Here is a 12,887-nt window from a genome sequence, read left to right on the forward strand (position 1 = left end):
TAAAATTATGTTATTCCCAACATGTATTGTGAATTTTAACAAAATTTTATTAATTTTCTCAATATATTTAAAAAATATTCAAACGACATATAAAAAAACAGCAAATCAGAGGCCGTACACTGCCTACGGTACGAATACTAGAAACCCATTTGACTAAAACAAAATGCAACTCTTATAACATTATCCAATTGGCATTCTAAAAGACATTTAATTTTTCACTTGATTCACTATAAAGTCCATCTAAAAATAATTGAGATCATACCAAATGTTGATTTCTCACTTCTAATCAACCTACTTAGGCAAGTTTTTTTGAGTGGTAATTTCACTTCTCATCACAATCAAGAAGATCCTCCAACAATTTATCATCCAAACACTCAAACTCAATAACTTCTTTTCCATGCTCAGAGCGATAACTTAATTGAGTGGAAGAAGATGAAGGTAAATTAAATGCTGAAGAATTCATAGAAGGATACTCATGTGGAAAATTGAGAATGGCTAAATTGCCTCTCATTTCAAACGCGGCGCGATCATAAGCTCTCGCTGCTTCCTCCGCCGTCAGAAATGTGCCTAGCCACACACGTGCACCACGACGAGCTGGATCACGAATCTCGGCCGCATACTTTCCCCATGGACGACGTCTAACTCCTCGGTATCGAATTTCTTTTGGTGTCGACTCTTGCTTCGCATTCTCTTCCTTTGAATTTTCTCCTTCCATTAAGTATTTTGTAGTGTATTACTATAGTGCAAATTTATTAACTACTTTATAGCAACATTTTACAATTTATATATGCTTACTATATCAAATTTCCATGTGTCAAATTCCTTATATAGATTCAATGAATGGAGAAATTCATTGATGGAGATTGTTTTTTAGATGAGTTCAAAGTATCTGGATCACAAAGATTAATTATGTGATGGCTAAAATTTGCATGCGTAGGGTCATGAACACAAAATATTTTGTTTGGAATTATTCTTAATGTCACAACATTGGTATCTTGGTTCTCAATTCCAGATACAAGGTATATAAGATTAAGACTAAGATTTGATTCTGCCACTTGTTGCCATAAATTGATGATTCAACTGTCACAAAATCAATTTTACAGTATAGTTATGATTTTATATTATTTTATTTTTTATTGAATTAACAGATTATATTGTCGTATGGTGGGTGGTTTAGATTTGCTTGAATCAGTTTAGTCAAAAGATTAAAGAAAAAAGAGTTTTGTCTTAAAAAAGGCAGGTAGCTTTCATTCACCACCTGAATCATTGAACTTTCAGTGGCTGTAGCATCATGTCTTACATCACGGTTTTGGTTTTAAATTTTATTTATTTCCTTATTTTTTTACTATTAATCTAATAATAGTGAACATCTATTAAATATCTTATTATTCTATTTTTTTTAAATAATGTATTTGCTAATGTTTTAGGTTAACATTTTGGTCCTTCATGTTAACTTCATCTAGCGGAAATTGACGTGAAAGGATAACTGGGAAATACGTGGAGAGATAACGGACAAATATTTATATAGACATGTTAAATTTTGTTGGATTAAAATATTTTTCAGCGTGAATCTGACTATTAATAATTAAGTATTTGTTTAATTTTGGAATATATATTAAAAAAATTTTAAATGGAATCTTCCCCAATTAGTGTTTTACCCTAACTCATTCACTCTTCCTCACATGTTGGTTTAATCCTAGCCCGACATCTCACCAAGACGAACCAATCACGTTTAAATATACTACTATAAATAATATTTTATCCGTTTTTTATTATAAGTCGTTTTGGAAAAAAATTGTATTTTAATATAAGTTGTTTTACCATTCCAATGAATAATTAATAATATTTTTCTATTATATACTTAAATATTTATTATTCTCTCTCCTTTCAATTATATAAATTTATTTTCCACATGTCATTAATGAAGAACAATTTTGTAAAAATCTTCATAATTTCTCATTTTCATACAAGAGTTATTATTTTTCTTAATATGTGTGAAAAGTCCAAAACAACTTATAATAAAAAACGGAGGTAGTACATTTTATGATTACGCTTTCACCTTACACAACAAAAAAGTGAGGTATAATTCCTAAATGCGTCGAATCCTACCCAATGTATAGTTTATATTTTTATTTCTTTAAAAGTGGCTCATCTCTTTTTATTTTACTTTTCTTTAAAAATTAAATAATTTATTCCTTCGGTTACACTCTATTAACCGAGTTTTTTATTTAAATAAGCAATGGAATTAAAGGGAGCAAAAGGGATGTTCCACCCCGAAACAAAACGGAAAGCTCTTACCTCTCAAAACACGCGAGAGATAGAATATTTCAATAATAAAAGTTACAAAGGTTCACCTTCTTATAAGAAGAACAAAGCCACATCTACGAATTATGAACAATCTCCGACATACACTTGGAAAAACTAAAAGGCTCTTCTTTAAAAATCACCGCATTACGCTTTATCCAAATTGACCAAACCGTAGCAAGCCAAACAATTGCCGCTATCGTTCTCTTATTCAAGCAAAGAACATTACCACAATTATGAAAGAACTCCACAAACTCCTCGAGAAACAAAAACTCGATTAAATCTAGCCACATATACACCCTTCGCCATATGCGTGAAGTAATTTCACAAGATAAAAATAAGTGCGCTAAAGTATCCCCCTCCGATAAGCACAGAGCACATAAGGAGTCAATACCTTCCACCAAAGTACCCCTTCTCACCAATTTGATACCCAGATTTAACTATGAAAAGACATGTTCTCTAAGTTATATCCTAAATCTAACTCATATACAACCACTACATAGTTGTAAACATCATTCTCTGATATGGATTGCAAAAAAAAAAAAACTTTAATTATGTGTTTTTCTTCTAACACTACCTAGAACAAAATATTTTTCTGTTATTACAATTTATCTCACATAATGATATTGTTTTTGTTGTTGCTGTTGCTGCTACTACCGCTAGTGTTGTTATTTATATTGTTGTTGTTGTTATTGATGTTTTTGTTGTTGTTTCCACCTATTGTCAATGTTTAATGGTAAAAGAAAACATTGTTATATTTTGGATAACTTCTCAATATTGTCAGTCAAAGAAAACATTCTATATTTTTTTTAGTTGACAATATTGAAAAGTTTATTCTTAATCATACTGCAATGTTGTTGTTTCACAAAACAAGATCATGCCATTTTTTTAATATAGTTCTTTGTTTGAATATTTCAACATACAAAAATATTGATTCATGGTAAAAAAAAATTAAAAAAGGAAACAAGGGTTAAATATTCAAACCCCTTGTAATGTTAGCGAGTTTTAGTTTTAGCCCCTGTAAAAAAAAATTTATTGATCCTCCCTGATCTTATTTAGATTCCATTAACAAACCCCCTAATTGCCTAGTTGCATGAAAAATTCTATGTTTTGTTCCAATATTTTCCATGTATTAAAAGTTATTCTTAAACATGGCATTTTGATTAAATTTTATGGCCACTGGATATATAGTTTTCAAAAAGCCCCTTGAAATTCTTAGGGTTCATCAGTGTTTGGAGTTTCTTCATCTGGGCAGTGCGAAGACGAAGGCGTAGGCTGTGAAGACAAAGAAGGTTCATGCGAAGACGAAGCAAAGGAGCATCGAAGCCCTAGAAGACAAAGTAAAGGATGCGAATACGATTGATAATGTCTCATGAAAGTTTTTCGTACATTCCTTCCAAGTTTTTCATCTGGTTATGGTTTTTGGGGAAATATGAAATTCCATCCGATTTCTTCACAGGGATCGGAACATTTTAACTTCACCTGTCACTTTGGGGGTGAATTTGTTAGGGACAATCGAAATGAACTCGTATACAGAGGGGATGTTGAAATAAAGGTAACTGGGGTACACGTTGTGAGTTTTACAATGGAGGGTCTTATGAAGTTGATTAGTAAGCTGAGATATAAGGATGGTAGAGTTAGGGTTTGGACAAAAGCACTGGATATTCAAGATGGATTTATTCATATAGGAAAAGATGATGATGCTTTAGACTTTGCTTCTTACTTCAGTTCAACGGGTATTGATGGGGATATATTTATGGATCATGGACGGGAAAATAGGGAAGATGATATAGCCAATGGTCCAGGAATGTTAGAAGAGGAGTTTATTGATAGGTTAGATGATAGTGAAGATGAAAGAGCCACGGCTATTCATGATGGCTTTGAATTACTTGATGTTACTTTGCCCATAAGAGTAGATGCAAGTGGTAGTGGGCATTTTGGTAGGTCCAATAAGAACATGGATGAGGATGAATACTTTAGTGATGAGTTGAATAATTCTGACCCAGATGATTCAGGTGATGAAAAAAGGCCCAAGTTTGAGAGATTTAAGAAAAAGCATCTTAACAAGGACTATAAATTGAAGTGGGGTATGGAGTTTAATTCACTTGTTGACTTCAAAGATGCTATTCGTGAGTGGTCATTGGTCAGTGTAAGAAAGGCTTTATAAATGGATGTAGACCTTTTGTGGGGGTTGATGTGTGTCACTTGAAGACCAAATATGGTGGGCAACTACTAATTGCTGTGGGTAGGGATGCTAATGATCAATACTTCCATTTAGCATTTGGTGTGATTGAGACTGAAACTAAAGAGAGTTGGAGATGGTTCTTACAACTATTAATGGAAGATATTGGACAAGAGATGAGATATGTTTTTATATCTGATCAACAAAAGGTACACTTCTTCATTATGTTCACTTCTTCATTGTTTATTATGTTCACTTCTTCATTGTACACTTATTTGAGAATACAAATTTTTTTTTAGGGACTTGTTGCAGTATTTGATGAAATGTTTGATAGAATTGAGCATAGATTGTGCCTTAGACATTTGTATGCTAATTTCAAGAAACGGTTTGGTGGTGGAACCTTGATTAGGGATTTGATGATGGGAGCAGCTAAGGCTACATACTATTAGGCATGGGTCCAAAAGATGAATGAATTGAAGAAGGTTGACACTAATGCTTGGAGTTGGTTGATGGTTGTCCCTACAAGAAGTTGGTGTAAGCATGCATTCTCTTTTTACCCTAAATGTGATGTTCTGATGAATAACATTTATGAATCCTTTAATGCTGCAATTATAGTGGCTAGGGACAAGCCTATTCTCACTATGTGTGAATGGATAAGAAAATATCTTATGAATAGGTTGGCAACAACTGCAACTAAACTTGTAAAGTGGCAGCATAGAGTTATGCCAATACTTAGGAAGAGGTTAGATACTGAAGTGTTTAATAGTGGGCATTGGTTGCCAACTTGGTCAATGGATGAGAAATTTCAGGTTACTCATAGTTTCAATACTCAGGAGTTTATTGTGGATATTGCTAAAATGACTTATAGCTGTAACTTTTTGGAACTGGTAGGAATCCCATGTAGACATGTTGTAGCTGCCTTGAGCTATAGGAAGCAAAACCCAGATGATTTTGTGGATGAATGTTACACAAGAGAAAAAATTAAGTTTTTTTATGGTTTTTTGGTTAGTAACATAGTTTGTGCATGCTTCTAATTATGAATTACATTTGTGCAGAGAAAAGTAAAGAGTGAGCCTTCTGGAACTGCTGCCAACACTGAGACTGTTAATGCCAACACTGCCACTGAGTCTTCTTGTGTGGATGATGATGCCAATATTCAGACTGCAGCACCTGATTCTGAGACTGCAATACCTAGTGATGCCAACACTGAGCCTACTGTGAAGCCAGACTAATTCCCAACAGTTCAGAGTCAAAGTGGATCATGTGTTGTAGAGTCAAACAAGCATAAATCCAAGAAACCAATGCCCAAGAAACCAATAGTTAAGAGAAGGCAGAGTGAGAGGATTACGTTGAATTTGTTTAAAAAGCCAATTACAGGCCAGGGATCTACTAGTGAAGAACCAATTACTATAATAGATACTGAGGAAAAGCCATGTGCCAAAGACTCAAAGCTTGGTGTGGCTACTAGGTTTATAAAGTCATGGAAGAACAAGAAATCTAGAGATTAGGGATGTTGTAAAACTATGTACTAAGACTAAGTTTCTGTTATTTTGTGTTTTTGGAATTTTGTGTTTATGTACTAAGACTAAGTTTGTAAGGGTGTCATTTTGGGTGTCATGTCATTTTGGGCAACATGTTATAAGCTATAACAAGTGTTGTAATAGACCTTTTAAAAGTTAACTTATGATGGAACATGTTTTGTAACATACCTATTTCAAGTTATGATAAGTTATGTTAAGCTATAGAAGGTGTTCAATTACAATACATTATAAGCTATTGAAGGTAAACATAATATTAATTTCGTTGATAAATCAAATCAATTACAAATATCAGAACAAGGTTTTGCATTGATAGACCAAGCCAATTACATAGAAACCATGACCGTAACAGGAACCTTCCATTAAAACACAATTACATTAACTTAAACAATTTTCAGTATAATTTTCAGTACAAGGAAATTACATTAGCTTAAACACTAAAGAAAAAAAATCCATGACAGACTAAGTACAACAATCATAACAAGATTTTTTCCCTTCTCCATTCCAAGCTTCTTCTTCAATTTGTCTAATTTCTTTGAGTCTTCTCCCAATCTCTTCCCAGCTTCCCAATCAATATCCTTAACAATTTCCTTCGCAAATTGAAGCAACGAAACTTTGGTGATTTCACATTGACAGCATCTTGAAGGATTAAGTTTGTTCACCAAATCTTCCCCCATAAACAGACCACAACCATTCTACAAAATCCAATTCAACATTCATCAACTTCTGGAAAAATTGTACATTAAAAGGAATAAAAACACTTACAATTGAATTTCTACATTTCCAGAATTTCCTATTGGGGTTATCAATTGTGTTTGAAACCCACAACTTCATCGTTTCATTGCACCCACATGTTGGCAATCCCCTACCAAAATTACCAGCTGATGATGACGATGACTTGCTACTACCCATGCTTGAAGAAAAACGAAGACGAACAAAAACGAAGAAGGAAGAGAAGAACATAAACGAAGAAGATGCTGTAGTTTGTAATTGAGTCGAAGCGTAAAGAGGGTTAAATTGTACAAATCGTAACCCTATATTTTGTACCTTCCAAAATCTGGCCATGTTGTACTGCACATGTGGCATAAAACCATGACTTAAAATAAACAATAAAGCCACATAGGAAAAACATAGAATCTTTCATGCCACTAGGCAATTGGGGGGGGGGGGGGTTTATTGATAGAATCTAAATAAGATCAGGAGGGATCAATACGATTTTCTTAACAGGGGCTAAAACCAAAACTCGCTAACATTATAAGGGGGGCTTGTATTTTAATATAAGCTGTTTTACCATTCCAATGAATAATTAATGATATTTTTCTATTATATCCTTAAATATTTATTATTCTCTCTCCTTTCAATTATATAAATTTATCTTCCATATGTCATTAATGAAGAACAATTTTGTAAAAATCTTCATAATTTCTCATTTTCATACAAGAGTTATTATTTTTCTTAATATGTGTGAAAAGTCCAAAACAACTTATAATAAAAAACGGAGGTAGTACATTTTATGATTACGCTTTCACCTCACACAACCAAAAAGTGAGGTATAATTTCTAAATGCGTCACTTTTTTTTATAAAAAAAATACTATCTATTCCCTCGGTTGAAGTAGAAATCGAGGGGAAAAATAATTTATGGTTGTCATACCCCAAAATTTTCCCACCACATTTTCATCCTCAAGTTCATTTGAATATCAAAGGCTCAAGATTTGACTGAATGTACACTCTCCTAAACAACAACCCTCAAACTAGGGTTTTGTATTTCTCAAAGTAAAATCAACCTCTGATGCCTCAAGTGGATTCCATGGCATCTCATGCGATTCAAAGGGTCCTCATGCCAATTTTCAAACTCTGATTCACAAGATTGATCAATCAACTACTCAAATAGTCAACAGTCGACTAGTTTGACCTAAAAGTCAACTGTGGTCAGAGCACAGTCAAACAAAAACTCTTGATTTTTGGTCAACATCAACATCTTGAAGTAATATTCATCATTTGATCGAGGATTGATCATGATTCATCAAGGAGAGCTCAGAAATCCACAAAAACTCCAAGTTACTAATTTAGGGTTTTGAACTAAAAGTCAACCCAACTTTGACCGATCATATCTCTCTCATGGAACATCAGAAATTTCCCATACACAACTCATTTTGAAGGAAAGTGAATGCTCTACAACTTTGTCTCTCACATGCCAAGTCTAAAAGTGCACCATTTGAGAGATATGAGCCAATACATTACAGGTCCATTTGAAAGCCAACAAAAAGTCATTTTTTCTCAAAGAGTGGTACATGAACATGGTGGACTCAATTGAGATGAAACCAAAAGGAGCTTTTATAGGACTCTTTAAGCTTTCTAAAAATTCCTAGAACATCTTCATATGACAAAAATTGAATGAGTTATGGCTTGCACAAGTTGGTTGATTTTCAAGAAGAGGGTGAAACCCTAATTCACAAAATTCCAATCTTTGAGTAATGGGCCTATAATTTTGGACTATGCACGAAATTCTAAGCTCAAAAGAGGCCCATTGATCACATAAAATTTGTTTCATGATTTTATTTTATTTATATTTGACTTTATTCATTTAACTTCAAATAAAATCACAACTAAATGAAATAAAATTATATGATCCATTCATCAAATATTTATTCCATCCAAATTAAATCAAAATTATGGGAAATATATGAAGAGAGGTTGGAAAGAAAATTGATCCAAAAATAGAAATATTTTATGGTTTTATTTGCAATTTTCCAAGTCACTCAATGACACAAGATTCAAGCCCATAGTTTGACCTAAATTCTCCTATTATATATGCTGAGCAAACATGGAAAATTAGGGGACGAAAATTGGATGAGAAAATAGGGTTTCAAGTTCACAAAAATATCAAAGGAATTAGGGCTGAGGATTTCTTCGTGCACAACCATGTTCCACTGATTCCAAGCTTTGAATCATCCTCTTGAGGCCTCTAAAGGTAAGTTTGGATCGCAAGTCAAGCCTTCTAGCGTGAGGAGTTGATATACCATGTTTACAACTTAGATTCATATCTCAATTTCTGTACCTTATTCATACTTGCGTTTTAATCTCCACTAATGATTTACTTGAGTTTCTGGAACACTTTAGAGAAGGTTTGAATCATTAAACTGAAGCTTGGGGGCCTATATCACCGTGTGCCATTGTTAGGACAAAAAATGGATTCATCGTCATTCTCGTGGATACAAGGAGATTCAGACCAAACTGATGCCATATTTAGACTCCTGACATGTTTTTAAGTCGATCTGGGTGCTATTTGCGTTTCTCTTCATGCGTTTTTTGAGTTTTGATGTTTACAGGAAATCTGAAGGATTTTTCGCAGGAAATTTCGAAGCAAAAAGCATGGATAAATCCGCAGGTAATTGCTGTGGAGGAGATAAAGAACGAAAGGCCACGCGGCCTCATCTGGGTGGCAGGTCAAAAGGCAGTCTCTCTCTCTTCTTGGTCGTACACGTGTGGCATGAACTGGCTGGGCAGTCAACAAATCCAAATTCCCTCTCTCCATCTCATTGGCCATCGCGTGTGGACGTGGGACCCAGGTTGTCTCCTTCCTTTTGACTTTTCCCATTTAGGTCTTATTTTAATATTTGTTTTATTTGAATGATATCAATATCAAGAAAGTAAATCAATACAATTGGCCAAAGGTCACCTGAATGAATGCTTAGAACCCAGGTTCGATCCCTGGTGTGCACCATTTATTTTTTATGAGCTACTATTCTTTCAGATTTGGTGTATCCTACACATGAAGGGTTACGATGCACCACCACTCACTGGCCAATGGATCTCCACCATAGTCAGATCTAAGGACCAAGAAGAGCGCCTCACCATGGACCTGCACAGGAGTAAAACACTGAATCAGACGCCAGGTTTCTTTTAATATTTTTTCTTTTCTTTTCTTTATTTCCTCTATTCATTTTATTTTCTAAAAATTCTTTTTAAACTAAAATTTTTTCAAAAACTAATTTTCTTCTCCTTTTAATTAACATTTTTTTTAATAATCAATCTCAATTAATTATAATAATTAGTTTGTAAATTTTAATTAGTTTAGTAATTACTTTAATTAGTTAATTTTTAAATTAGGTAAATAATTTAATTTAGGAATAAATTTGATTAATTAAATGATTAGGCTAATTATTTTTAAGTTTTAATAATTATAATTAATTTTAGGCTATGTCACTAACCTTAACCTTTAAAAATGACACGTTAGGTAGGTGTTGTCCGTCAACTAGGATTTTACCCTTGGGTTTCTTTTTTTAGCCATTAACTTTTAAGGTTTAGGTGTGCCTTTTGTAATCAAATTGAATTTTTTTCAAAGCGCGATTTCTCTTCTCATCCCACTCCAGTGTATGTCGCATGTCTTTAATTATTTGATTTTTCGCCTTTATTTAAATTCCTGCCTTTACTTAATTTTCGTCTTTATCTTTATTTCTTCCTCTACTTAAGGTTTGCCTTTATTTTTTATTTCCTGCCTTTTTATTTAATTATTTGCCTTTACTTTAATTTGTTTTATATAAATTATTTGTTTTCTTTTAATTATTTAATTTCCATTTAAAATTCTAGAAATTATGTATAGGTCGCGCAATTGGTTTTTTGTAATAGCTTAATTATGACCTTTTATTTTCCGCCTTTATTTTTCTGCCTTTAATTTTCCCGCATACAGGTGTTTATTGCGATAACGTAGGACCATTAAACTGTTTTATTTTTCTGCTGTGGTTAGTAATCCTAGGGAGTGACAAGATTATTAACTGAATCTAGATCACTAATTTACAAGATAATATAATTGAATCAGAATCACATGATTGTTGCACCCACGCACCTTTAGGGTAACCCTTCTTATGCTGCCTGTTGCCTCTAATTATACTAAAAAATAGTCAAGTCCCTCAGATATAGGGATACCTTAGCTTGCTGCCTTCGATTCAAAATCACCATGTCCCTCCGATAAAAGATCATAGTCCCTTCGAGTTGCCTACGATAAATATGATCTCGTCCCTCGATAAAATGGTGATAGTCCCTTTGAATGCTAAGGTATCCTTATGGTTGCCTAAAATGACTATTATATCCTTCCCTTAGACTACCTGCCCTCTTTATGGTAGGGACAGTCTTGTGGCGAACGATTATTCTCGATGACCCTTCGATGACCCCCACATCCAATTGAAAGACTTCCTGCCCTCTCATGGTACGGATAGACCCTTTCGCCCGAAAGACTTAAAGAACAAGAAAGACCGTAATCTTAGGGTAGGTAGCTCTTAACTGCTTGCTCACAATAAAATTTCAAATTACTTTTCACACCTCTTTTCCAAATCAATTCAAAACAAGGTTACGCTCATTTACAAGCTAAAGTCCTTAACGAAGTTTTACTATTCACACACGACACTCTTTCAAACAAATCAAACAAACAAGTGAGCTAAGCAATTAAGAGCCCATGGAAAACCTTGGATGCAAAGGGCGCCTTACACCTTCCCTTTGTATAACCTACCCCCCGAACTCAAAATCTTTCAAAGGTCTTTCCTGTTCTTTTTGCCTTTCCTAAATTGGATAAAATAAAAGTCGGTGGCGACTCTTGCTTACTGCGACATTTCTCTAAAAGTCAGTTCTCCGTATTACACAACTAGCGACTCTGCTGGGGAAGCTTTCGAATAAAAGAGGGGTTACCTTAAAGTTTAGGATCACTTAATGTTTGTTTTGCTTGCTTTATTTTTTCAGGGTTGTTTCGGGAATTAAATGAAGGACGAATCCTATACCCGGATTCAAGTACACTTAAGATAGGAGTGGCATAGTCATGGCGACCTCTTTCACATATGTGGGAGATGAGTCAATATGAAGTTCACGCTTGAGTTAGGACTCCATAGCTATAAGCACACCTTTCTCAAATGAGGCAGGTCTATGTATGTGCCTGTGGGTGCGCCGGAGCTCAAGGACCTTCAGTCACCTTTAACCCATCTTGGCCTTTAGGAAGTAGTGGGGGGACTACTCTTGACAAATGTTGAGAACCTAGTCGCTACCCGATACTACAATTCAGATAGGTTCTTTCTCAAAGTATCATTGCATGATGCGAATGCATCATATCCGAGGGTGCTTTAGAGGGGCTGACAATTCTGAGTAACTGGTAGAACCCTGTTGCTGAAATCTCTTTATCCATAGAAGTACCTTTGGGAAGGGTAGTTACCTGGTCAGACTCCATGCAAGCCTTTAAACTTAAGGACTCTTGTGTGACTTGTATGTTATCTAACCCTTTTATTTCCCTGCAGGTTTTGCTCGTAGGACTTATTTGTCCCTACTATCTTACGCTTTGCCTGTTGCATTACATTCGCATAACATCATGACATCATGACATCATAACATAACATGATTAACTAACCCTTTCAAGGATCTTAGGAATTTAGGGCGCACAATTTCAGGTGCTCTTATCAAGGACTTAATTCCTATCAAGGGGCTAGAGGATTTATTTTCCTCTGGCCACATACCTTCCAATTCAGAGACTCAGCACTTATCAAGGGGTAAAAGGATTTATTTTCCTCTAGCCATAGGCGTTCAAATTCAGAGGTATCCCGAATCAGAGGCGATGACCCACTCGATATGGTGAGCTTGATTCCCAAAGAAGAACATCCCAGAATCATATTTCTTCGAACGAAGATGCGACCAAATCATTTTCTAAAACGTGCTAACTATATTCCTAAATATCCTTGAAAACATTGCATCTACATTCATAAACATTGCATAACAGGTTTCCTCAATAGGCTTCCCATTCTCTCTCGCTGTTTATCTCAGCACAAATGGATCTCGAGCAATCAGTCAACAATCTTCAGGCTTAGAATATCCGGTTCTAAGTTTT

At 34.5% G+C, this 12,887-nt stretch overlaps 1 protein-coding gene across 1 annotated transcript; it reads right to left on the minus strand.

Moving 5' to 3' along the window:
- Positions 1-322: 322 nt before the first annotated feature.
- LOC131657644 (ethylene-responsive transcription factor ERF098-like) lies at positions 323-715 on the minus strand. The gene has a single exon (XM_058927019.1). It carries the CDS (start codon positions 713-715, stop codon positions 323-325), a length of 393 nt encoding a protein of 130 aa, XP_058783002.1.
- Positions 716-12,887: the final 12,172 nt, after the last annotated feature.

Source organism: Vicia villosa, linkage group LG1 (genome assembly GCF_029867415.1).
Source record: "Vicia villosa cultivar HV-30 ecotype Madison, WI linkage group LG1, Vvil1.0, whole genome shotgun sequence".
In the NCBI taxonomy this organism is placed as follows: Eukaryota; Viridiplantae; Streptophyta; class Magnoliopsida; order Fabales; family Fabaceae; genus Vicia; species Vicia villosa.

Excerpts from the sequence above, each read along its gene's own strand:
- LOC131657644 (XM_058927019.1), bottom strand. The coding sequence starts at position 715 with ATGGAAGGAGAAAATTCAAAGGAAGAGAATGCGAAGCAAGAGTCGACA.